Raw genomic sequence first — 25,066 nt, 5'->3', positions numbered from 1 at the left:
CCTGTCTGAGGGCACCTCTACGGCTCTGCAGCCTGAGTGCTGGGCCCCACCCCGGAGACCCTGATGGGGGGACAGGGGTAGGGCAGGAGAAACTGCACTGCTAACAAGCTCCGGGGTGCTGCTGGTCTGGGAACCCCACACACAGAGACTCTGCTTTAGTGCAATGTGGTCCTAAAGAAACACAACAGCAGCCACATAGACAACTTAAAATCTAGCAGCCACAGCTTCAAAAAGTAAAAGAAACAGTGCCAGTATATTTTTCATAATCCACTCTATTATTTCAACACATAGTCAATATATATGGCTTCCCTTGTGGCTCAGCTGGTGAAGAATCCGCCTGCAATGCGGGAGACCTGGGTTCGATCCCTGGGTTGGGAAGATCCCCTGCAGAAGGGAAAGGCGACCCACTCCAGTATTCTGGCCTGGAGAATTCCATGGACCGTATAGTTCATGGGGCCGCAAGATGTCGGACACGATGGATCGACTTTCACCGACTCAGTTTCAATATATAAACATGGTTGAGGTATTTTTCGTGCTCTTTTCCTGCCAACTCTTTAAGGTTCGGTGTGCATTTTACACTGAGACCCATCTCAAAATGGACTCGCAAACGCACTGCTCCCGCTTGGCCGGCGGCGCCCGACGGCACAACGTAGGAAAGTGCTGAAGGAAGGAAGCGGCCCCGAGAACTACAACTCCCGGCGCGCTCGGGACGCGGCCAGTGACGCACTTCCGGCGCGGCGGCGGCGGCGAGGCGGCCGCAGGAGGACCACATCTCCCGGCGCGCTCCGGGCACGCACTGTGACGCACTTCCGGCGCAGCGGCGACAGCGCGCCCTCGGTGGCTCGGCGGCGGGGCTAGGGCTACCGCTCGGGCGGGCGGGCGGTGGGGCGAGTGGCGGGCGGCCTGCCGGCGGGAGAGCCGGGGGCGGGGCGGCGGCGGCCAGCGAGGGAGCGCGCGGGCGGCCTGGCCCCGCCCCCGGCCCGCCCGCCCCGGTGACCTTCAGGGCCCGGGCGGCAGGCGCAGGCCCCAGACCCCGGCGAAGGCTGCGGCGGCAGCGAGATGTTCGTGCAGGAGGAGAAGATCTTTGCGGGCAAGGTGCTGCGGCTGCACGTCTGCGCGTCCGACGGCGCCGAGTGGCTGGAGGAGGCGACCGAGGACACTTCGGTGGAGAAGCTCAAGGAGCGCTGCCTCAAGCACGTAAGGCCGGCCGCGGTTCCAGGCCTCCCCCTTTCTTCCGCCGCCCCCGACACCCGCTGGACGCTGGGGCTCCGGACCGGGCGCCTTATCCTCTATCCTCTGGTCTAACTCCCCCCAAGACAGCCCGGGAGGCCGCGTTGGGGACGCAGCCTGGGAGAGGCCAAGTCGCCGCCGGAAGGGGCCTCTTGCGGTTCCAGCATCCATCTATCCGCCCTTGCTGTCGCGGCGAGGTTCCCGGAGCTGGGAGTTGGTGCCCAAGAAGGTAGAGAGAGACCCTCCGGGAGAAGCGCCTTCCCTTGACCTTGCAGAGCCGGCTGCTTGGAGCCGTTTCCTGGGGCTGGCATGGGGGCCGGCGCCTGGCTCTGGCCACTGGTGCACCCCCCGCACCCCCCGCACTGTGGCTGGAATCATTTAAAATAGTGTGGCTTGGCCGAACTGGTCCATGCACCCCTTGCTTTCCTCGGCCTTTACGTGGATTACGCGGGCAGGTCTGGGAGAGGGCCACTTTTTAAAGTTTACTCAACGTGAAGCACCCCTTGTAGGTCCCTCAGAGTGCTAGTCTTTGTCTGCCTCTGTAAGCTTCTCGACTTTGTAAGGCAGGCCAAGACGTCTGTCCGTGTGACTCAGGCTGCCTCAGGAAACTCGATCCTTTGTCTATCTATCTTGGTCTAGTATCTCCATGTCAGGATTTAGGACAAAGGAGGCCACAGGCTCTTAGTGCAAAAAGTGCCTGTATGCCGCTGACTCACACATTTGTTGTGGGCCCACCAAGAGTCTAGCCCTGGCTCTTTTAGTGTGGTCTCCAAGGACAGACTTCCAGTTATTGTTCTAATGACTCCTGCAAAATACTGTCGGGTCCTTTTGGGAATATGGTTCTGTGGAGTTGTTCTGTAATTGTCACAAGCAGGCCAGAGAGCATTCTGGTTGCCAGAGTCCCCTTCCTGAAAACCCTGGATGTGAATAACGTCTTGGTCTCACATCAGGGAGGAGGGGGATGTGGGCTCACACACTCAGGCAGCTATGTTTTGGCCGTTTCTACTTCTGACGCAGTGGTGGGTGATTTCACTGTCTAAAATCCACCGCGACAGAACTCAGCGGGAAGGCTGGAAGCCCCCTGAGTGTCCAGATTATGAGAGCGAGGCTTGCTGCTTGCCCAGTGCAAACCTCTCTGAGATGGTGTGTCCACCCGCTCAGCACAGGAGCCCCTTGAGGGCTGGATTGTCTTCACACACCCAGACTCCTGATGGCCCAGAACAAACATGTGGGTTAATGGCATACAGGCACACGGCTGAGATACTGTGGGTTCCCTTCCAGACCACCACAACAAAGCAACTGTCACCACAGAGCTATCTCCCGCATTTTTGGTTTCCCAGCATATAAAAGTTGTGTTTACGCACTACTCTATTAAGTGTGCAATGGCATTATATCTGGAAAAAACAATGTATATGCCTTAATTAAAAAATAATGCCACTGGAAAAATGGCACCAGGGGACTTGCTGGACACACGGTTGCCACAGACCTTCAATTTGTGAAAAGCCCAATATTCAGGAAGCAAAATAAAGCCAGGGCACAACAAAACAAGGCATGCCTGTAAACGGAACCAGATTGTCAGTCGAGAGAGCTGCATGGCGGTGGTGGCCTGTCACCTGCTGAGTCAGGCTGGGGGACGTCAGCCGGTTCATCAGTGGGGCACTTAGTTTAACTCACCGATGCGAAGCATTGACATAACCATCAAAACGTTATTTTCTGGCGGGGAAACAGAGCAAGAACTCTTAGATTCACGGAGGCTTGCTGAGGATTCCAGGAGCACTTGGGGTTAATGAGGGAGTCAGTTTCGTTGGGCTAACTATTCACATCATGCTGCCGATATTTTTATTCCAGTTGGTACTGAGGCGTATCATTTGGGATGTTTTCTGGCATTATCCTGCTTTGAACAGAAATCTTATTCCATTCTGCAGATTTTATTCCGGGCCGAGGCAAGTGGTGGGCGAGCAGCAGGGGACTTCCACAACCAAAAAAACCGACATACATTTTGGGACTCAGAGCTGAGCTGTCAGGAAGCCCTCACACCTCTGTGCCCGTGCCGTCCTGGGGGCAGAGTTCGCGGCCTTGTGAGCCCGTCAGGAGGTGTTTCCAGTTAGGAAACAGTGGTCTCAAGTTGTGTGCTTGGCCGTCACCCCGGAAACCTGTGCACCCAGCTTAGATCATGGTGTCCCCGCTCCGCTCCGGCCCCTCCGGCTCCCCGCCCCTTGCCTGAGCTGGGGTTCTCTTTCCCTTCCTCTTGCCCCTCTACCCAGAGGGACACTGGGGGTTTCCTCCTACCACAAGACCCCTGGGAGTTTTACTGGTTTGTTTATACTTTTTATTATGCATATGCATTTTTAACTGAATAAAGCGGCTTTGTTAGTGAAGGTTTATTATCACAACTCTTACAGAAATGGATTGCCACTGTGGCCTTTCCCTTCTTGGTTTTATATAGCTTGGGACCGCCATGGTGGTCTCTAGCCCAAGCTTAGATCATGGGGCAGAGTAAATTATCTTGTGTAACCGGAGGATCACGATTTTAAGAAGTGGCCCCCTGCGGCATGGTGGGTGTTTTCTGTGTGATAAACTTGCCAGCACGTAGCCTGCTAGCAGGGCTGGTAGCACTTCTTAGATCACACCAAGGCGTGTCTTCACATGACACTGACGTCAGGAGGAAGAGAAGCCGGTCTCCAGTCCTCCGGGAGGAAGCGGGCTCGCGGGGGTCTGGCCCCTGCCCCAGCCGTGGGTTCTGGGCCGGCTTTTCCACTGCCAGGGCCCAGCTTGCTCCAGTGCCTCCGCTGAGAACAAAGGAAAGAACGGAACAAGCAGGCACAGTGTGGCTGACTCACGCCTGTGTTCTGCCCCTGGAGACTGTTGATAGGCTGCAGAGTACAGTTTTTTTTTTCAGGAGCCAGTATGTGGATTGTTTTGGAAAATTGTGTTTCATAGACTGCATCCTGAACTTGGCACACCAGCTAGCCTGCAGATTTTAGAATTAGAAGAAGCACACCCAGTATTTCTGGGAGCAGAGCCATCGTGAGATTCCAGGGAGGGGTGTCTCTTGTCATACATGGTCAGAGTGTGTCTTACTGTTGGCTGGTTTCCACCTTTGTCCCTGCCAACCACACTTTGTGTGCGTCTGTGACTGCCCTTAAGCCCTCATGACCCCTCTTTCCTGTTTGATTGCTGAAAACTCTAGCTGCTCTTCAGACACCAGTGTTGAGAGGTGAAGTGAGGCTTAGCTTCTCCCTTGGGGTGAGCAGTTGTGTGTCCGGGGTGTCTGATGGCAGAGGGAGGTGGAAAGGCAGCCCGGCTGAGCTGAGAAGGACATGAGGACTCTGGGGCCGGCGCATCCCCAGTGTTGGGGCAGCCTTGACGTCAGCACCTCTGCCCGCCCCCACATTGTGTGTTCTGGGGTTTCTGGACTGCCAATCAGTAACACGCAACCCTGTGCCAGGTGACGCCCTTCAGGCCGCCAAGTGGGCCCTGCCAGCCATGTCTGCAGCTCGCTTTGGGGTCCCTGTGGCCGTCGCGTGGTGAGCTGGGGACTGAGCTGAGGCCGTCCTGCCTTCTCGGGGTCTTATGGGTGTTTACATGGTCAGGGCCCTATGGCCTGCTCCCCAGGGACCAGCTCCTCTCGGCCGTGTCACTGGGCTCCGTCGAGTGCCCTGGTGGAAGGTGGGGAGTAAGATTCCTGTAAGGATTCCCAAGGAAGCCTGCTTGGGAAATGCCGGAATGTTGTTTACCGACCTCCACGGCGTCTGGTTGGCCTGGCTGGAGTTAGCCAGGCGCTGACCACACCCCAGATCACACTTCGATCTTTAGATTCTTGGGAGACAGCAGACCTGCTATTTGCATCTTTAAATCACTCTCCAGATGTTTCCAGATTAAGGAGGCAATTTGGGTAGCCACTAATGGCCAACAGGGCATTCTGTGTCTGAGCCACGAGCCTGTTGAGGGTCACTTGGGAGTCCAGTGGCCAAGTCACTGCCCTCAGGGACTAGGGGCTGTGGCATCTCCACCATTGCCGGGGTTCTCTAGTTTCATCTTGGCTTTAACTCTTAGCTAGTAAGAAAACCCGGAGAAGGCAATGGCACCCCACTCCAGTACTGTTGCCTGGAAAATCCCATGGACGGAGGAGCCTGGTAGGCTACAGTCCATGGGGTCGCTAAGAGTCGGACATGACTGAGCGACTTCACTTTCACTTTTCCCTTTCATGCATTGGAGAAGGAAATGACAACCCACTCCAGTGATCTTGTCTGGAGAATCCCAGGGACAGGGGAGCCTGGTGGGCTGCTGTCTATGGGGTTGCACAGAGTTGGACACAACTGAAGCGACTTAGCAGCAGTAAGAAAACCAGTAAGTTCTTGGCATGGCTTGGGGTGTCAGGTCCTGTATTATTAGTATCATGATCGATTTATCTTCTGTCTTGACATACGTTGTATGGTTTTTTCTGTTTCCTAGTGTGCGCCTGGGAGCTTAGAAGACCCCAAGAGTGTGACCCATCACAAATTAATACACGCCGCGTCTGAGAGGGTGCTGAGTGATGCCAAGACCCTCCTGGAGGAGCACGTCCAGGACGAGGGTAAGGGGGCGAGGGGACAGCGCCCTCAGCACGGTCCCTGTCCCGAGCGGGCTGAGCAGGGAGACGTGACAGCCACAAGGTTTGGTTCTCCTTTGTTGAAACAAAGTGTGCGCCCTGGAATGACCGAGCGGCAGCCTCCTGGAGAAGCCAGACGTGAACTCTGGTACCCATGCTGTTTCCATGCAGAGCCAAGGTCCCCAGAGCTGCTGCGGGCTTTACTTAGGGGATGGGAAAGCACAACTGTGGGTTGTTCGGGACGTCTAGGAAGATGCTCTTAACATGGATGTCCATTGATTCACTCTGAGTCTTGGGGGGAAAAGTTGGGTTTTCTGTATCATTCAAAGCACGATTTTATTTGTGAGACTCCTTTATGTAGCCTGCTTTGGAAAGACGAGAGTATTGTTTACTGACCTCCCTGGATGTCTGGTTGGCACGGGCAGAGTTAGCCGGGCACTGACCTCACCCCAGGTGCCTTAGAATTAAGGGTTAAGACCAGACACTCCGACCTCCCAGACTTTCAAAACAGAGCCATTAAAACAAGCACGCCGGTCCCCCCCGGTCCCCTCAGCCAGGGTCTTGCCGGGCCGGAGCCTGTAGGGGAGCAGGGGCAGCAGATTTGGGGTCCGAGGTGCCCAGAGGGAAGCCCTGCTCCTCGGCCCTTGGGTCTCCCTGGCACCCTCTGTGCCGCTTCCTGGGTGTGAGGTGGTAGCCAGCTTGCTGCGCTGTTTCCGCAGACGTCATACTGCTGGTCAGAAAGCGTGCTCCAGCCCCCCTCCCCCAGATGGCTGAAGTCTCCGCAGAAGAAAAGGTGAGTTTCAGAGTTTGGAACTGGCGATCTCTGTCAGGGGAGGCTCGAAAGAGACTTCTGAGGCTGGCTGTGGGTCCTGCTGGTCTCGGGTCCCAGGAGGTGTGGTCACAGGCCTTCGTCACGGCCAGGCAGCCTGCCGACCGGTGCCTCGCCTCGTGGCTGGTCCAGCGACCAGCTCCGCTTTCGGGCCGCAGAGAGGAGCATGCTGCCTGTTCTCCGGGTCGGGTTTAATCTAGAGCTCCCATCCCTCCTCTTCTCATTTCCTGACAGAAGAAAGTCCAGAAGTCGCTAAAGACCACCCACAACACACAGAGCGCGGGAGCAGAGTGGGGCGCCAGCCTGCGCGGAGTCGGTTCCCGGTCCCGCCCGGCTCTTGTGGGACAGGCTGCTGCAGCCTTGGCGTTGGCCCTCGGCTGAGACCCCCGCCCCGACGCGGGTGCCCCGGGAAAACTGTGCCCGTGCTCCCCGTGTGGTGGCCGCTTCAGAGCCTTGCTCCTCAGAAAGCCTGGTCTAGGTGGGAGATGTGTTCTATCAACAGGCCCTTTTCTGCTCTTAGGTCAGGTGCCTGCCGTGCCCAGGGGCGAACGCCAGCCTTTGCTTAGCTCGAGGGGGAGAGTGTCCTCTTCACGCTTCGAAATGCTTGGGAGAGCGTTCACCCCAGAGAAGGCAGGCCAGCCTCTCTGGGCTGGGCCCTGGGGCTGTGGCGGACCGAGCTATTTCGGGGTCCCGTGACAGCCACGGGAGGAGGCCCTGCTTATCTGCAGCCACACCTGCCTGGGCGCGGGCACGCTGCTCCCCATGTCCGGGAGACGGATCGGGGCCCCGGAGTCAGGCCCGCTTCCCGGAACCGCGGGGCGGGTCCTGTTCTCAGCTTACCGTTTTGGTCGCTGGAAACTCCCTGAACCTTGGTGACTGCGTCAACAGCAGGCTCCCTTCACCCCCACGGCTCCGGGTGACTTGCCAGGCAGTGACCCTCCCCTTTTCTCTGTGTATGTCTGTCAAATGAAATATTGTAAAAACGTTCGTGCCTGTTTCTGTGAATAATTCGTTTTTAAAGTCAAGGTCATACGTGTATCTGGAAAGCCGAACGATACTCCAGATGTTGTAACAAGTCAGCAGTCACTTCTCTCTCCCGAGTCACGCGCTCGAGCGGCGAGTGCCCGCGTTCTTTTGAGCCTGTCTTCAGTGATTCTCCTCTTGGTTTCTGAACAACATCCCGGGTTGTTATCTCTTGGATTCTCAACTTGAGACTCTCTTGGTTGCTCCTTGGTGATCTGGGTGGCTCTGCCCCCACCCCCACGCGCAGCCCCCTGCTCCTCTGAATCTTGGTCAAAGATTCAGAGTCCCTGTTGTTGTTATTCTTACGTCAGTGTCGCTCTCTGCCCTGAGCGGTTTGCTAAGGGGAGCTCTCCTTTTTTTGTGTACAGTTTTGTTTTTCCTGGAGCCAGTAATTGCTGTAGGCTTACTACTCATTTTTTCAGATTCTGTTCCCAAGCTAATACACCCCCGTGAGACTGGGGTCACAAGTGTGAGGCCATCTGCTGGTGCCTACTCTGGGAGCTAGCCCTCAGCTCCTCCGGCCCGTCCCGCTGCATCAGCTGCGCCGTGCGGGGCTGCCGCCTCCCTCTGTACGGCCCCTGCTGCGTCTCCCGCATCTGCGCGCTCCCTGACTGCAGGCTTGCCGGCGCGGAACAGCCCCGTTAGCACACAGGTTGCCGGGTCCATGCCAGACAGGCCTAGCTGGGCCCTGTGCTCAGGAGTTGAACTCGGGTCTGCCTTCCTCTTGGGAGCCTCTACTTCCGGCTTTTTCGGGTGTTTGGCAGAATCCTGTTCCAGCACTTGGAACAGCTGGGGTCCCGTTTTCTTGCTGGCTGTGAGCCAGGACCACCCTCCACTCCCAGAGGCCACCTCCTTCCTGGCCTGCAGTCCCCTGCGTCTTCAGAGCAGCCAGTGGGTAGCTCATGCGTCGGATCCCTCTTGCTTTAATCTGCATGACTGCAGTGAGCCCCGCCTGTCCTGGTTACAGACTCGCCTGATTAGGTCAGGCCTCCGAGGGCCCTGGCCCTCCAGTCACTGCGCCCTGTAACGTGACCTGGCCCCCAGGTGCAGCCGCCCACTCACAGGCCCTGGGTTGGCAGCCATGAGTGTGGGAGCAGGGTTGGGGTCTTGGGGTCTTGGGGCCGTCACCCCTTGTGCCTGCTAGAGTCAAACGTCTTCTCCTGGGTTGGCTGGGGCCAGCCTCGCACCAGTATCTCCGAGAGGCAGAGGTCTGGAGGCCCTGTGCGCAGCCTTCAGTGGCTGCTGAGGGAGCGCGCGCCTCTGCTCGATGGGGCCTTCGCCCTGGTCTCCAAGGTGTCCCCAGGGTTGGCGGCAGGAGCCGGTCAGCCCCACTCTCCTTCCCCTATGCCTGGTCTGTGCTCCTCCCTGACTCCTCGCACGTTGACCCTGGAGATTCTGGAAGTTCTCTGGGTACTTGTGGATACTTTCCCCTGCCTCGTTTTCTCTCTCTGGGACTCCTGTGGACTGGGACCTGCTTTCTGAGAGATGTTTAAAGTTTCCACGCAGACGCTTGTCCTCCGATGAGCTGGCCGGCATCCTCTGCTCTCCTGCCTCGCTGAGCGGCCTCGCTCTGTGCTTTTCCTTCTCTTCCCTGCGTGTCTCTCTCCTTCACCCTCTTTCCCCACTTCTGTCTCTGTCGTTCTCGTTGCAGACTTTCCTCACGTCCCTGTCAGAGGCCCTGGGAGCTCACTTGCTGCTCGGGGCCTGGCGGGTCATGCCCCCCGCCTGCAGCCACATCTCCTCCCCAACATCCCAGGAGCCGAGTGGCGTGGGGCTCGGCCTGCTGCCTGGGGTTAGCATCGTGCCTCTCCTCCTGGGCTCCTTGGTTCGGGGTTTCTCGGGCCGCGTCCGGGCAGTCTTCATGGTTCCTCTGTAGTCTGCCCGCTCACCCAGCCATCGCTCCTGTGTGGTGGTCAGTCTGTGACGACAAGAGTCAGTGTCTGTCTTCCCCACTCTCTACTGCCGTGCTCCAGGGCCAGCAGTCTGCGACCGTCCAGTCTTCTGTCCCTGAAGCCACGCACAGAACCGTCCAGAATCCTCCCTGCTCGTCAGGGGCGTGTGGCTCCAGCTCCCAGGACTCCCGCGCTCCCTGGTTAGAGCTGTTTGTTCAGAGGACAGTCTTGCCTTTCGCTGCTCTCACACTCACATCTGATCCTCTGATTACTTTCCTGTGTTAGAAGAAGCAAGAGCAGAAAGCCCCGGACAGAGATGCCATCTTCCGAGCCACCGCCAGCCTGCCCTCCTACAGCATGGACCGGGCCGTGGTGCAGACCAGCACGAGGGACGTGAGTGCCCGCGGGGGCTGTGGCCACTGGGGGGCCGAGGAGACCTCCTGAGGGCACTTGGGAAGCAGGGTGTAGGGGTTGCAGGAACTCTGTGCCCTGTACTGGAGCTCTTCTGTAGGCAAATTAATTCAAGATAAAAGATTTTAAAAGACATTGAAAGGCAGGGCCAATAGGATTCGATACTGTGGGGAAATGTGAGTGTTGTGCTGAGTTTGCAAAACCTTTTAGATAGAAATCTGACTCTTGCTTAGTTTGGATCGGAAGGTTCTTAGTTAAAGCAGAGCATTTCCAGTGCTCCTGAGCCAGGGCTGGGCCAGGACTCGGGCGCCTGCTGGGCAAGAGTTGGGGGTGGTACCCAGACTACGGGTCGGTCTGCGGGCTCTGCCACAATCTGGTTAGTTCAGGAACACGCCTCTGAGGGTCTCTTCCAGAGAGCTCTGTGTTGGCCAGGGCATCAGAACCTGGGCACACCTATCTCTCGCTGGCCGTCGCGTGTCTCTCACGACTGCCGAGCCTCACTGTTGGGGAGACGGGCAATTGGTGGGGGGTTTCTGATGACATTCCCAGCAGCCCCCCACCTTGTTGAGAAGGTGAAATGGTTGCAGTGAAAGCCAGAGGCCCACATCAGTGGAACCCGTAGAATCCGCCTGTTTTCTTCAGTGAAGCCTAAGCTCTCAGCTCGCTTAGCGGCCAACGGGCCAGATGCCTCCTCTGGGCTGGAGCTGAGCGGCGGAGCCTCTGCCTCCCGTCCTGCTGAGAGCCCTGTTGCTCTTCTCCTCGGTTATCTGGACGTGATTTGACTCACAGATTCGGATTTCAGGTTGGGGCGGCTGTTTCGGATCCGGCAGCTTTGTTGAGCGTCTTGTGCTTTCACTGCAGTTCCAGACGGAGCTCCGGAGAATCCTGGTGTCTCTCATCGAGGTGGCTCAGAAGCTGCTGGCGCTGAACCCAGATGCCGTGGAATTATTTAAGAAGGCAAACGGTAGGAGCGGGACCTGGGCGGAGGCCCACCCTCGGCCGTCACTGTTCACACCCCCCACGGAAGGGGCAGTAGATGGGGGCCTAGTGGGCTTCTCACACCGTTGCCTGCGTCTACACGGCGAGAGCTGACGGGTCTGTCTCAGGTTTTCTGAGGTGTAAGAGATTAGCCACGCATGTCTGGTGCTCAGGCAGGGTGCTGGGCCTGCGGGGGGCTCGGGGAAGCACCCCTCGTGTGGCCGGGCGCGGCCCGGGCACTCACAGTGCTGTCTCTGGCCCGCAGCCATGCTGGACGAGGACGAGGACGAGCGCATGGACGAGGCGGCCCTGCGGCAGCTCACGGAGATGGGCTTCCCGGAGACCAGGGCGGCCAAGGCCCTGCGGCTGAACCAGTACGTCTGGGCCCCCCGCCCCGGGCCCCGTGACTGAGTCGTCTCCAGGGTGTGTGAGTGTCGGTGGAGGGCCTAGAGGCGTGTTCCAGAGCCTCAGGCGGGCCGTCTCCAGGTCTTAGAGGGCGGTGTGCGGTGGGCTCGCTTACCGGGAGTGTGGCGCCTGACGGTGGTCGTGCACCTCACCGGGCTCTCGTTTTCCGGGAACTCAGATCACAGCCTGTCCCCAGCGGGGCTGAGGAGGACCCGGCATGTAGGCGGTGGTGTCCTGGGAGTCTCCTGTAGTTTCCTGTTATTAGTTACTTGCCCTCCGATATGTTCAGATCTGAAATAAATGGTCTGTAACCGAGGGATGGTCAGCGGGCTGTGTTCTTTTCGCTTTGGATCCAGACTCTTGCGGGCACCTCCTGGGCTTGCCTCCCATGGCTTTCTGCATGTGGGCGTCTGTTCTGGCCGCACCTTGCGGGGCCAGGGCTTCAGACGTGCTGTCTTAGATCCTCGTACAGGACTCGGCAGCTCGCGCTGGGGAAGCCGTGAAGTCGGAGAGGCTTTTCTCGGGGTCGCAAAGGCCTGGTTCCTTGGCCTGGAGGTGCTGCTCAGGGGCCGTCTTACCTTGCAGCATGTCGGTGCCCCAGGCCATGGAGTGGCTTATCGAGCACGCGGAGGACCCCACGATCGACACACCGCTCCCAGGCCCAGCCTCGCAGGGAGAGGCGGGTGCCGAGGCCACCCCTGCCGCCGGGACCAGCGAGGAGGAGGAGGAGGCCAGAGACGAACTGACGGAGATCTTCAAGAAGATCCGGAGGAAAAGGGAGTTCCGTGCAGATGCCCGGGTGTGTGTTGACGGGCGGCGAGGGGTGCCTGGCAGGTGGAGAGGCTGGTCCTCCCGAGGCGAGTCATGTGGGGGAAGCCGCAGCCCCCAGGCCAGGCCCCCGGCCCGGCAGGGGGCGAGGCTGGGAGGGCTCTGGACAGACTTGAGTCTGGAGTCTCCGGTTTGAAGTTTATAAGTGTCCTCGAGCCGTGGGGTCAGGCGGGGGCCCTGCCCAGAGACCGGAGGGTCACCCACTGGCTGATGGGCCGCCACGTGGGCAGGAGGCTTGTCAGGCTGGTCAGTGCAGCATCTGGGGGATTCAAGGGCCCGGGTCCCAAGGCCTCTGGCTGTACTCGGCCCGCTGACCTGAGTGTCCATCTTTACGGCCACCTCTTCACCGTCACCTTGTATTTGATGCTTTTACATTTCTGTGTTTTTTCACTGTTCTCTTCTTTCATTAGGTTTAATTTTGGTTTAATCTCCTGGGCGTCTTTGATACCGTGAGCATGTTCTGTTTTCTTTCAGGTCATAGCTCTGTCAGCTCCAGGCGTTAGGGCTCCGGTTCTTCACGTCCTCCTGATTTTGCTTGTGGCCCCAATTTGTTGGGGCCTGATGCCTCATCCTGGGCTCACCTGTGGGCTTGTTTCCATGGGAACCCCCGTGGCCAGGCCGTGAGGTGCCCTCTGCAGGTGATTCAGAGCCTGCATCTGCAGGGCTGAGCGGGACCTCGGACAGGAGCCGGCACTCCTGTTAATCAGCAGGGCTCGTGGGCCGTGCGGTGTCCGCCACAGGGTGGGGTGGGGGTCTTCCACTGCCCCTCTCTGTGGGGATGCAGACCCCGCTCAGGGTCCTGGTGTTCAGCTCCTGCTTCCCCCCGGCATGGACCCCAGGTCTGCGTCCTGTGCATGACGCTGGGCCCCAGCCCCCCGTCCCCCAGCGTACACCCTCTGGGAGGCCAGGGTGTTGTTGCTTCATTTCTGTTCCTTTGGGATTTTCCCTTGAGTTGAGCTCTACGTGCAGAAGCACCTGGTTACTTTAGTCCAGCGTTTCTCGGTCCCGAAGGAAGTGTGTGTCTCTTCGTCTTAGTCTCTTGGGAGTCCAGTCGGTTGGCCCTGGACCCTGTTCGGAAAGTGCAGCCTCTCCCTGGGCGGGTACCGTGCTCTGCTATTGGGCTGCACGCCTTCCCCAGGGGGCTCCTGCGGGGCCCGGTCAGGCGTGCTGACAGTAGTTCATGGTCTTGGTTGCCACCTTAAAGGCCTTTCCTCCTCTGGGTTGTCGTTCTTAACCATCTTCAGTCATTCTTTTTCCCAAAAGGGTGTCGAGGCTTGAATGGCCAGGGTCTGTGATCCTGAACCAGTCGGGGAGGGTCCAGTAAGGATGAGACGTTAGCTCAGATCCTGGGGAGAGCAGGTTGGAGAGCAAGGCTTGGACCTGAGACAGACCTTCAGCTGCCTCCGCTCCCCCACCTTGGTCGCGGACAGGGCAGTGACTGTGAAGAGCCTGCGGGCACAGTGGCCTCTCAACGTGTCCACATGAGGGTCCTCCCTGGAGGGCTGGGAAGAAGGGCGTGGGGAGCATCTGGAATTCCCCCCCAGCAGTCCTGGTGCTGAGACAGAAGTGAGGAGAGAGGGTGGTTTATGTTGACACTTGATGGAAAAGGCCCTCCTACCCTTGGGTTTCAGAGTGGACTCAGGCGATTTTATGTGATGTTGATATCAAGCACTATGGGGGTCTCTGCCCGCAGCATGTGCTGACAGGCCGGAGGTGGGGAATGGCCCAGGGGAGCAGAGGAAGGGGGTCCCAAGCAGAAAGGACTGACCTGAACACTCACTGTGCACGGTCTGGCTCCAGGTAAAGCCTGCTCCCTATCGTCCTCGCAGGCGGCTGCTGCCTCTGTTGAGTTCTCTTTGAAGCTGTCCAGATTGGCTACAGGGTGAACGGGGTGACGTCCATGAAGCCAGAGCGTGCCAGGGCCACGCGAGTGTCCACACGATACCAGGGGCCAGTGGCGTGAAGGCAGCCGACACCTGGGGGGAGGTCGAGGGAAAGACAGCATCAGGGGCTTCAAGGGCATGGTCTGACCTCCCGAGAGTTAAGAGAAACCCTTGCAACTTTGATGAAGCCTTTACCTTTCTGTGGTATGTTCAGTTCAGTTCAGTTCAGTCGCTCAGTCGTGTCCGACTCTTTGCGACCCCATGAATCGCAGCACGCCAGGCCTCTCTGTCCATCACCAACTCCCGGAGTCTACCCAAACCCATGTCCATCGAGTCGGTGATGCCATCCAACCATCTCATCCTCTGTCGTCCCCTTCTCCTCCTGCCCCCAATCCTACCCAGCATTAGGGTCTTTTCCAATGAGGCAACTCTTCTCATGAGGTGCCCAAAGTATTGGAGTTTCAGCTTCAACATCAGTTCTTCCAATGAACACCCAGGATTGATCTCCCTTAGGATGGATTGATTGGATCTCCTTGCAGTCCAAGGGACTCTCAAGAGTCTTCTCCAACACCTCAGTTCAAAAGCATCAATTCTGCGGCGCTCAGCTTTTTCACCGTCCAACTCTCACATCCATACATGGTCACTGGAAAAACCATAGCCTTGACTAGACGGACTTTTGTTGGCAAAGTAATGTCTCTGTTTTTAAATATGCAATCTAGGTTGGCCATAACCTTCCTTCCAAGGAGTAAGCGTCTTTTAATTTCATGGCTGCAATCACCATCTACAGTGATTTTGGAGCCCAAAAAAATAAAGTCTTGACACTCTTTCCACTGTTTCCCCATCTATTTCCCATGAAGTGATGGGACCAGATGCCATGATCTTGGTTTTCTGAATGTTGAGCTTTAAGCCAACTTTTTCACTCTCCTCTTTCACCTTCATCAAGAGGCTCTTTAGTTCTTCACTTTCTGCCATAAGAGTGGTGTCATCTGCATATCTGAGGTTATTGATATTTCTCCCGGCAATCTTGATTCCAGCTTGTGTTTCTTCCAGCCCAGCGTTTCTCATGATGCACTCTGCATATAAGTTAAATAAGCAGGGTGACAATATACAGCCTTGACATACTCCTTTTCCTATTTGGAACCAGTCTGTTGTTCCATGTCCAGTTCTAACTGTTGCTTCCTGACCTGCATACAGGTTTCTCAAGAGACAGGTCAGATGGTCTGGTATTCCCATGTCTTTCAGAATTTTCCACAGTTTCTTGTGATCCACACAGTCAAAGGCTTTGGCATAGTCAATAAAGCAGAAATAGATGTTTTTCTGGAACTCTTGCTTTTTCGATGATCCAGTGGATATTGGCAATTTGATCTCTGGTTCCTCTGCCTTTTCTAAAACCAGCTTGAACATCTGGAAGTTCACGGTTCACGTATTGCTGAAGCCTGGCTTGGAGAATTTTGAGCATTACTTTACTAGCACGTGAGATGAGTGCAATTGTGCGGTAGTTTGAGCATTCTTTGGCATTGCCTTTCTTTGGGATTGGAACGAAAACTGACCTTTTCCAGTCCTGTGGCCACTGCTGAGTTTTCCAGATTTGGTGGCATATCAAGTGCAGCACTTTCACAGCATCACCTTTGAGGATTTGAAATAGCTCAACTGGAATTCATCACCTCCACTAGCTTTGTTCGTAGTGATGCTTTCTAAGGCCCACTTGACTTCACATTCCAGGATGTCTGGCTCTAGGTGAGTGATCACACCATCGTGATTATCTGGGTCGTGAAGATCTTTTTTGTACAGTTCTGTGTATTCTTGCCACCTCTTCTTAATATCTTCTGCTTCTGTTAGGTCCATACCATTTCTGTCCTTTATCGAGCCTATCTTTGCATGAAATGTTCCTTTGGTATCTCTAATTTTCTTGAAGAGATCTCTAGTCTTTCCCAATCTGTTGTTTTCCTCTATTTCTTTGCATTGATCGCTGAGGAAGGCTTTCTTATCTCTCCTTGCTATTCTTTGGATCTCTGCATTCAGATGGGAATATCTTTCGTTTTCTCCTTTGCTTTTCGCTTCTCTTCTCTTCCCAGCTATCTGTAAGGCCTCCTCAGACAGCCATTTTGCTTTTTTGCATTTCTTTTCCATGGGGATGGTCTTGATCCCTATCTCCTGTACAATGTCACGAACCTCTGTCCATAGTTCATCAGGCACTCTGTCTATCAGATCTAGTCCCTTAAATCTATTTGTCACTTCCACTGTATAATCATAAGGGTTTTGATCTAGGTCATACCTGAATGGTCTAGTGGTTTTCCCTACTTTCTTCAATTTAAGTCTGAATTTGGCAATAGGCAGTTCATGATCCGAGCCACAGTCTGCTCCCGGTCTTGTTTTTGCTGATTGTATAGAGCTTCTCCATCTTTGGCTGCAAAGAATATAATCAATCTGATTTCAGTGTTGACCATCTGGTGATGTCCACGTGTAGAGTCTTCTCTTGTGTTGTTGGAAGAGAGTGTTTGCTATTACCAGAGCGTTCTCTTGGCAAAACTCTATTAGCCTTTGCCCTGCTTCGTTCTGTACTCCCAGGCCAAATTTGCCTGTTACGCCAGGTGTTTCTTGACTTCCTACTTTTGCATTCCAGTCCCCTATAATAAGGTCTGTTAAAGGTTATGCAGTAGAAGTCAAGGATAAGGGAAGGAAGTGTTATGTGATTTTTGTCCTAAAAATGTACCACCACCACCAAACACAGAGCCCTGGGTCATTGTTTCCTCCAGAAACCAACATATGTTTAACTTACAGCTTAAATCTTGTTAAATAATCATTCAGAATTAATTTCAGGGTTTTTTTTTTTCAAAGATAAAGTGTGAAGAACATGTCTCCCGGTTTCAGAAATCACTGACGTTTTAGTCTCCACTCGAATGGGGAGGGCTGATGTGCCCTCTCTCTGACCTGCTCCTCCCGCTTGGCCAGCCCCTCTAGAGGGGCTGCGCGGTGGTGAGGACGGCCCCACTCTTGGCAGTCGCAGGGACACAGCTGGCGAGACCCGGGTGGGACAGTGAGCCTCCAGCCGCGAGCCTGCAGTTCCGCCCCTCTGTCGTTCAGAGAGCCGGCAAGTGTCTCCATGAAGCCGTAGGGAGACGGTCTTGAAATAGAACACCTGGTGGTTTGTTTTTTTTTAATTTCTTTTTTAAGATGTGTTTATTTTGGTCGTGCTGGGTCTCTGTGGCTGCGCACGCGCTTTCTCTGGTTGCGGAGAGCAGGGGCCGTGCCAGGCACGCTGCTCAGGATCTCCTTGCGGTGGCCTCTCTTGTGGAGCACCGGCTCTGGGCGCGTGGGCTTCAGCAGCTGCGGCTCCCGGGCTCCAGGACACCGCAGGCTCGATCGTTGTGGGTGGCACACAGGCTTAGTTGCCCCAGAGCTTGTGGGATCTTCCCAGACCAGGGATCGAACTGGCATCCCCTGTACTGCAAGGCAGATTCTTAACCACCAGACCCCCCAGAGAAGCCTCGTGGTGGTGTTTTTTTTAAGATGTCCCCTGCCAAGGTGCCGCCGGGCCCGGGAGCACGGTGTTGAGCCTGTGGCCTCTCCTGCAGGCCGTCATTTCCCTGATGGAGATGGGCTTTGACGAGAAGGAAGTGATTGACGCCCTCAGGGTGAACAACAACCAGCAGAATGCCGCTGTGAGTACCGGGCAGCGCCCCGCGAGGCCGTGTGCGGCCTGGGTACCCCGGGTGGGTGGTCACCTTCCCACACAGGTGGCTGCTTTGCTTTTGAGGTGCAACAGCAGGGTAGGTGGCTCCGTGTACAGACTTTAAAGTACTGAGAAAATCCTGGGCTTTGCCTCTTAGAGAAAGGTATGTGTTCTGCGGGTGAGTGTGAAGCTTGTGTATTGTGTTACACTGACACCGAGATGACGCTTCCCTGTGGACACGTGCCCACTGCTGACGGGGCTGGGGGTGACGCTGGGCCACTTGGGGAGCAGACTCAGTCTGGCCCACGCGGTCCAGGAAGACAAGGTGGGCCTGTGCTTCAGCCATTCCTGGACGAGCCCACGAGGTCACGCCTTGGCCGCTTCCTGCAACAGGGCGCTGGTGTGCACTCGGGCTGGAGAGCTGCAGCCGTGCCCTGGGCTGCGGTGCCCATGTCTGCCGGGACAGCCGGGCTGGACTTGCTCTTTTGTCAGGGCCCCTGGCCGTCGGGGCAGCCCTGGAGCCCCAGCCGCAGCGTTGAGGTTGGCAGCAGACCATAGGCGCTGACCCTGTCCCTCTGGTGTTCACAGTGCGAATGGCTGCTGGGAGACCGCAAGCCCTCTCCCGAGGAGCTGGACAAAGGCATCGACCCCGAGAGCCCCCTGTTTCAGGCCATCCTGGACAACCCTGTGGTGCAGCTGGGCCTGACCAACCCGAAAACCTTACTAGGTACGTGCCTTGCTCCTGCCTGCTCGGGGCGGGACCCGCCCACCACACAGATGTCCTGGGCGATACCGTGGCCGCCACGCCCGGTCGCTGCCCCTGCAGGGTTCTGGTGGCTGTGGCCTGAGTCACTGCGGGGCCCCAGAGGTTGGGTCCTGCCCGGGTGTGACAGCCTGCTGTGCGGTGACTCCATTCCAGCTTTGAAAAACCAGCTCCAGCAGGTGATCTGGTTGGGAGAGTACCCAGCACCCAGCAGGTCGGGGCCGTGCCGAGGAGGCTTGGGTGGCTGTGGCTCTCAGCCTCTGTAAGGCTTGCCTCGGTGCTTGTTTTCCCTGTGAGATATGATGTGATATACAAGAGCATGTATGATCTGTGTCACTTTAAAGAGTGATGGTAAAATTAATAACCACATTCCTGCCGTTCATCTTGAAAAAATGGTCTTTTTGAAAAACATAGCGCAACCTAGGCCCTTAGAGTCCCTAGGTGCGCCCCCCCAACCGCTGCTGCAGTGACCACCCCCCCAGCTGCAGTGATCACCCCCCCGCTGCAGTGACCCCCGCTGCAGTGACCCCCCCCCCGCAGTGATCACCCCCCTCCCGCAGTGACCACCCCCCCCACTGCAGTGACCACCCCGCCACGGGGGCTTCCTCTGTGATGTTGGTGGGGGGTCCGTGTCCTCAGACCATTCAGTCGCCCCTCTGTGTTCTGGGCCGACCCCTGGGGCTGACTTCCTGGAGGGCTGGGCAGTGCCATGGCCAACCCTGCTGCGCGGCTGCTTGACGCCTGCGGCTTCCGGGCCGGTGGAGCTGCACTGGGTGCTCCTGTGCCTGGTCCTCGGGGGAGGGTTCCCCCAGGGCTCCGTGCCTCTGGTGGGGTGGCAGGGCCCTGGGCTGGGGCCTGAAAGGGAGCCCCGCCCACAGCAGCTTAGGGCCCCTGGCTGTCAGCTGCCAGGAGCAGCCGCCCAGGCGGGCAGAGGGCTTTTGCATGCTTGGCTATTTCCCCAGTCTGAAGGACAGCCTCTTGCAGAAGTTTCAGCCTCTCCTAGGACCTCCACTGCCCCTCTTTTCTGACCGCTTCCGCTCCTGGGTCGCTGTCCTACCGCTCAGAGCCTTCGTGCCTGCTGCACACTGACCCTTTCTCAGACACTTAAACCTCCAGGATCCTCTGTCGATTTCTGCCTTCTCTGGTGATCACTGTGATGAACAGACGTCCTGTATCTTAAGGCGGCGGAACATGTCTGTTTCATTTATGACATACATCTTTAAAGAAAGCCCTCTGATTCCAAACTTGGGAAGACCTTCACCTGTTTCTTTTTTTAACAGTTTTAAATTTTTTTGTTTTAAAGTCTGTGATCTACCTGGAAGAGTGTGTGGCATAAAGCAGGGAGTTTTTCCCTTTGTACCCCAATTCCAGGCTTAAGTGATGTGGCTTATGCTGAGTTTATTTCCATTCTTTGTACAGTCCTCTCCACACTGGAAGCATCTTCCGGCCTTCCTCCCCAGAGACCTCAGGAGGATCCCGTGTGCTTTCCTAAAGCGTTGCTTTCAGTGCTTGACCATCGAGTGTGTGATTTGCTGATTTGCTCTAAGCTTTTTTTTCCTTAATTTTTGAAGACATAGTTGGTCAGATTAAGTAAGTTCCCCTTTTCTCTCTAGTTAGATGCTAAGATTTTTCAATTGTGAGTGGGAGGTCAGCTTTCTGGATGACTTTTCGCTGTTGAGATTATCATGTGGTTTTACATCTGCTGTATCGAGTGTTTCTTGCATTTCTAAAATAAACCACCCAAAGTGAGTGCCGCCCAGTCTACAGGCCCTGGGTCAGTGACCTGGATGGGACGTGCACTGGTCCAGGGTCCCCCCTGTCAGACCCCAGGGTCCTGCAGGAGAGAGCGTCCCATGGTGAGGTCGCCTCTGCAGCTACACACTTGTCTCAAGGCATTTCTGGTAGGATTTTTAATGACTTTTATCTTTTTAGATGAAGTAAAATATGCAGTATAGAACATTTGGAAAACACAGGGAAACTTGAGGAGGTAGAAGTCACCATCCCCAGCCCCAGCTGGTGGGTTTCCTTCTGGTGTCTGGTGAGGTCTGGAGCAGACAGCCACACTGCAGGCAGCTTTCTGGTGCTTAATTTCTCCTCACATTTGATGCATTTTTTCTTTTAAAAATGAGATTGTAGCAGTTCAGGTATCTCATTCTATGGATATGTCACATCATTTAACAAATACATTAAATTTGTTAATTATGTTAATAATATGACTTAGAAACTAAACAACAACAAAACAACTGAACTGAATACGTTCCCCTCAGTTCAGTCGCTCAGTCGTGTCCGGCTCTTTGCGACCCCCTGAACCGCAGCACGCCAGGCCTCCCTGTCCATCACCAACTCCCGGAGTCAACCCAAACCCATGTCCACTGAGTCAGTGATGCCATCCAACCATCTCATCCTCTGTCGTCCCCTTCTCCTCCCACCCCCAATCCTACCCAGCATTAGGGTCTTTTCCAATGAGTCAACTCTTCGCATGAGGTGGCCAAAGTATTGGAGTTTCAGCTTCAATATCAAGTCTTTCCAATGAACACCCAGGACTGATCTCCATTAGGATGGATTGATTGGATCTCCTTGCAGTCCAAGGGACTCTCAAGAGTCTTCTCCAACACCACACTTCAAAAGCATCAATTCTGCGGCGCTCAGCTTTCTTCACCGTCCAACTCGCACATCCATACATGACCACTGGAAAAATCATAGCCTTGACTAGATGGACCTTTGTTGGCAAAGTAATGTCTCTGCTTTTAAATATGCTATCTAGGTTGGTCATAACTTGCCTTCCAAGGAGTAAGCGTCTTTTAATTTCATGGCTGCAATCACCATCTGCAGTGATTTTGGAGCCCAAAAATATAAAGTCTGATACTGTTTCCACTGTTTCCCCATCTATTTCCCATGAAGTGATGGGACCAGATGCTATGATCTTAGTTTTCTGAATGTTGAGCTTTAAGCCAACTTTTTCACTCTCCTCTTTCACTTTCATCAAGAGGCTCTCTAGTTCTTCTTCACTTTCTGCCATAAGAGTGGTGTCATCTGCATATCTGAGGTTATTGGTATTTCTCCCTGCAATCTTGATTCCAGCTTGTGTTTCTTCAAGCCCAGCGTTTCTCATGATGTACTCTGCATATAAGTTAAATAAGCAGGGTGACAATATACAGCCTTGACGTACTCCTTTTCCTATTTGGAACCAGTCTGTTCCATGTCCAGTTCTAACTGTTGCTTCCTGAGCTGCATACAGGTTTCTCAAGAATACGTTCCCCTATTTGCGGTCATAAAATCACCTGCCTTTCAGTCGGCCCTGCGGTCTTGGGCACGTGCAGCGCCTCGGACGTCACCTCTGAAGCACGTTTGAGCTCTTTGCTGCTATTGTTCAGTCTCTAAGTCACGCGTGCCTCTTGCGACCCCAAGGGCTGCATAGCCCTCCAGCCTCCTCTGTCCGTGGAGTTCCCAGGCAGGAATACTGGAGGGGGTTGCCATTTCCTTCTCCAGGAACTTTTAGCTCTAATATTCCATAAAGCAATGGAAACATACTGAATTAAGAAAGAAGACAAAAATTCTAAAAATAAATTTTAATCACCTTGTTTTTATAGTTCAGTAAAACTTTTTTTCTCATAAAAAACACTGTTCCATTTTGTTGCTTTTGAACCTCTACCTGCAATAAACTGTGTTTGAACCCACTTCTTTGGGTGCAGCTCCGACTCCCTAAGGACAGGCAGCTGGAAGGCAAATGAGCAAGTCCAAGAATGTGGACGTGTAAGCTCGTGGTGACATCTTGGCAACTGACGGGGCTTTCCGGGTGAGATCCACCCCTCTCCCCCCCGCCCCAGACAGGGACCCAGCAGCTCTGTCCCTTTGAACACTTTTCTCCCAGCCTTTGCACGTTCCTTCATTTGTCGCCTCTGCACGCCTGTCGTTCTGTTTCAGCTGCCACGTTGCTCTTAGAGCTCTGTCAACAGCTCTTGGCACGTCAGGGACATCCTTGGTCGCGTGCCGCGCTTCTCATCGCTAACAATGCACAGGCGTGAGGCAGAAAGTCCTTTCTCGGGTAAATCTTCATCTCTGTGGTTTTCATATTTAGTGCTTTTTCCATCTTTTTGTGCAGCTCTGTCCTCCTCCTGGCGTTGATTTTGCCGCTTGCTGGGAGGAATGGGGGCGTGGCCTTCCTCACCTCATGAAACCCACTTTATGTTTGTTCTCCCGGATGCTGAGTCATCTTTCTGGGTTCTCTTTCTGAAATTTCAGTTAAGGGGGGCCTGGTGACGCTCTTCAGGGCTGGGAGGGTCATCAGGTTGTAAACATAATGAGGTCAGACTTTCCCACTGAGCCCGGGGCTCGGGCCCCCATGACCCTGAGCAGCTGTGAACCCGCAAACTGGGAGCCACTTTCACGGACACGGTTTGACGTTGGCTGCCATGAGGAGGTCTGGCATAAAGCCGTCCTTCCCAGATCCGAGGGCGACCGTCCGCCCAGCGGTTGGTTGCTCTCTACCGAGTTGGCCATCGTGTGTCTGGGCTGGAGAGCTTTTTTGCTAGGAGGCATCTTTGGTTTGGCGAGGGGGACGCTTTATGAAAGTGTTTAGAAATTCAACGTTTTCATTTCAGAGAACTGCTCATTTTTAATGTTCTGGGTTTTTTTTTTTTTAAGTCGTTTCCTTAAGATTGAGCAGTTTGATTTTTCCAGTTAGACATTATTAAGCTGGCAACATCATCCTTACATAAGTGTTTTCTGTCAGGGTGGGCCTGGAAGTGGAGTCACTGAGTCACGGGTTGTCGCTATTTTAAGATTCCTAGTAGCTGTTGCCACGTTGAGTTCCAGAATCCCTGGGCCAGGGAAGGTGGGCGTGTCGTCCTGCCCCACCCACAGTGACCATCCGCCTTCCCTGTTGGATGAGACGGCGCGGGGCGGGGGTCTGGGAGGGGCTCCTGTCCCCGCTCACCCGGAAGGGAAGCTGCCAGGAGGAGAGCTCCCGCCACCACGTGTCGGGCGTGTGGGGTGCGGTCCCCCAGCAGCTCTGCGTGTCCCCACAGCGTTTGAAGACATGCTCGAGAACCCGCTGAACAGCACCCAGTGGATGAACGACCCGGAGACGGGCCCGGTCATGCTGCAGATCTCCAGAATCTTCCAGACCCTGAATCGCACGTAGGCTGCGCGCCCCAGCCTAAGGGGTGGGGAGAGCGTGCAGACCCCAGGATGCCCCTGGGCCGGGGAGGGGAGCAGGTGGGCCAGAGGGGACCCTGCCCTGGGTGTCGGGCGCCAGGGCCACACTCCTGCTGGGATCTTCCTGCTGAAAAACCTCGGGCAGCGCGCTTGGTCGCGCCTCCAGCCTCCGACAGTGTTTACAGACAAGGCCATCACCCCGGGAAGGGGTCGCCTCCCTCCAACGTCCCCCTGGGCTCTTGAACCGCTACTTGAATTGACCGTAGGTGCTGCTTGTAGAGTCCACTTGTTATTTGAAACAAGGCATGTTTCAATCCAGTGTGTTATCGTCAAAGGTACTAACTTGAGTAGAAGAATTCACAGGTGACTTCTCTTTAATAAATAAATTCCCCTTTTCCAACTTGCTGTCTCAGTCTGGTTTCATCTGGGGAGGAGGGGCATGCGTCCGTGCGATGCTCTTGTTCCCGCCGAGACCACGCTCACTGCCTCCCCTGGGGCCCTCGCTGCGGCCATCTGCACGCTTCCTTGGCCAGATCTCATGGTTTTCTTGGGGTTGAGGGACTGCGTGTCCCTGTCTCTGAGGTGGGAGCTGAGTGCCAGAGTTGATCTGCTCTGCCCGTCCCTGGCTGCTTTTTAAGTATGTAAACACTCTGTGTTTTTAAATGAGAAACTGACCAGCCACGCCATCTGGGGGCTGGCCTGGTGCACACAGTGTGGATGTGTGAGGGTGTGAGTGGGCCTCACACGCCTTCTTTCCTGGCAGGTGTTCAAGGGGCCCCTTAGTAAGAAATGCATGCAGGGATCAGAGCCCCTTTTCGGACCTCCGTGCACTGCTGGAGCCACCAGCCCGTGTGCTTTGGTTGAAGAGATCCTGTCCCTTGGATCCCCCTGGACAGCCAGCCCTCCTCAGACACAATTCCCACGCTGCTGTTGCAGGTCAGGAGGGCGGGGACCGTGGCAGCTAGGTGTCTCCTGGGCGCTGATGGCCCACCTGGGCTCTTGTTCCTGTGAAGTGCCCTCTGTGGGGGGCCTTGAGCTGTGGCTGCCCCGGGCCTGCTGCACCCACCTGCAGGGGGGACGTCCAAGATGAGCCGGCCCACAGCCCTGCCGTCTGACGCCCTTCACTGTGGTTCCTGGAGGACTTTTTCTTCCTGTGAGCCCCATGTGGGTCTCAAGTGGCACCTGGCAGTGTGAGAAAGATGCCCAAGGGGAGGCCTTGGCAGTGGGGCCTGTGGTCCAAGGTGCCTGGTGTGGGAGGTGGGGCACTGCCCACAGGCAGCCTCGCTGCTGTGCGGCCAAGTCCACTTACCACCAGACTGAGCCAGGCTGGGTAGGAGTCATGGCAGAGCGGGCAGCAGGGCTCTGCATCCCTTGGACTTAAGCTCCCTCTATAACAAAATCAC

General features: G+C 55.6%; 1 protein-coding gene across 1 annotated transcript; it reads left to right on the top strand.

The window, feature by feature from the left end:
• Window positions 1-800: 800 nt before the first annotated feature.
• UBAC1 (UBA domain containing 1) lies at window positions 801-24,063 on the top strand. The gene is made up of 10 exons (XM_081590639.1): window positions 801-1,197; window positions 5,686-5,806; window positions 6,541-6,614; window positions 9,851-9,958; window positions 10,838-10,940; window positions 11,220-11,328; window positions 11,945-12,158; window positions 17,646-17,732; window positions 18,332-18,470; window positions 23,534-24,063. The coding sequence occupies exons 1-10, from the start codon at window positions 1,060-1,062 to the stop codon at window positions 23,647-23,649; spliced, it is 1,209 nt and encodes a 402-aa protein (XP_081446765.1). The 5' UTR covers window positions 801-1,059; the 3' UTR covers window positions 23,650-24,063.
• The last annotated feature ends 1,003 nt before the right edge of the window (window positions 24,064-25,066 follow it).

Source organism: Giraffa tippelskirchi, chromosome 4 (genome assembly GCF_054371585.1).
Source record: "Giraffa tippelskirchi isolate mGirTip1 chromosome 4, T2T-mGirTip1v1.2.pri, whole genome shotgun sequence".
In the NCBI taxonomy this organism is placed as follows: Eukaryota; Metazoa; Chordata; class Mammalia; order Artiodactyla; family Giraffidae; genus Giraffa; species Giraffa tippelskirchi.
The sequence above is the reverse complement of the archived record's forward strand: the minus strand, read 5'-3'. Positions and strand labels throughout refer to the sequence as shown.

Coding starts and splice junctions, on each gene's coding strand:
- UBAC1 (XM_081590639.1), top strand. CDS start 1,060: ATGTTCGTGCAGGAGGAGAAGATCTTTGCGGGCAAGGTGCTGCGGCTG. Junction 11,329..11,944: donor AAGGCCCTGCGGCTGAACCA/GTACGTCTGGGC, acceptor CTTACCTTGCAG/CATGTCGGTGCCCCAGGCCA. Junction 12,159..17,645: donor AGTTCCGTGCAGATGCCCGG/GTGTGTGTTGAC, acceptor CCTCTCCTGCAG/GCCGTCATTTCCCTGATGGA.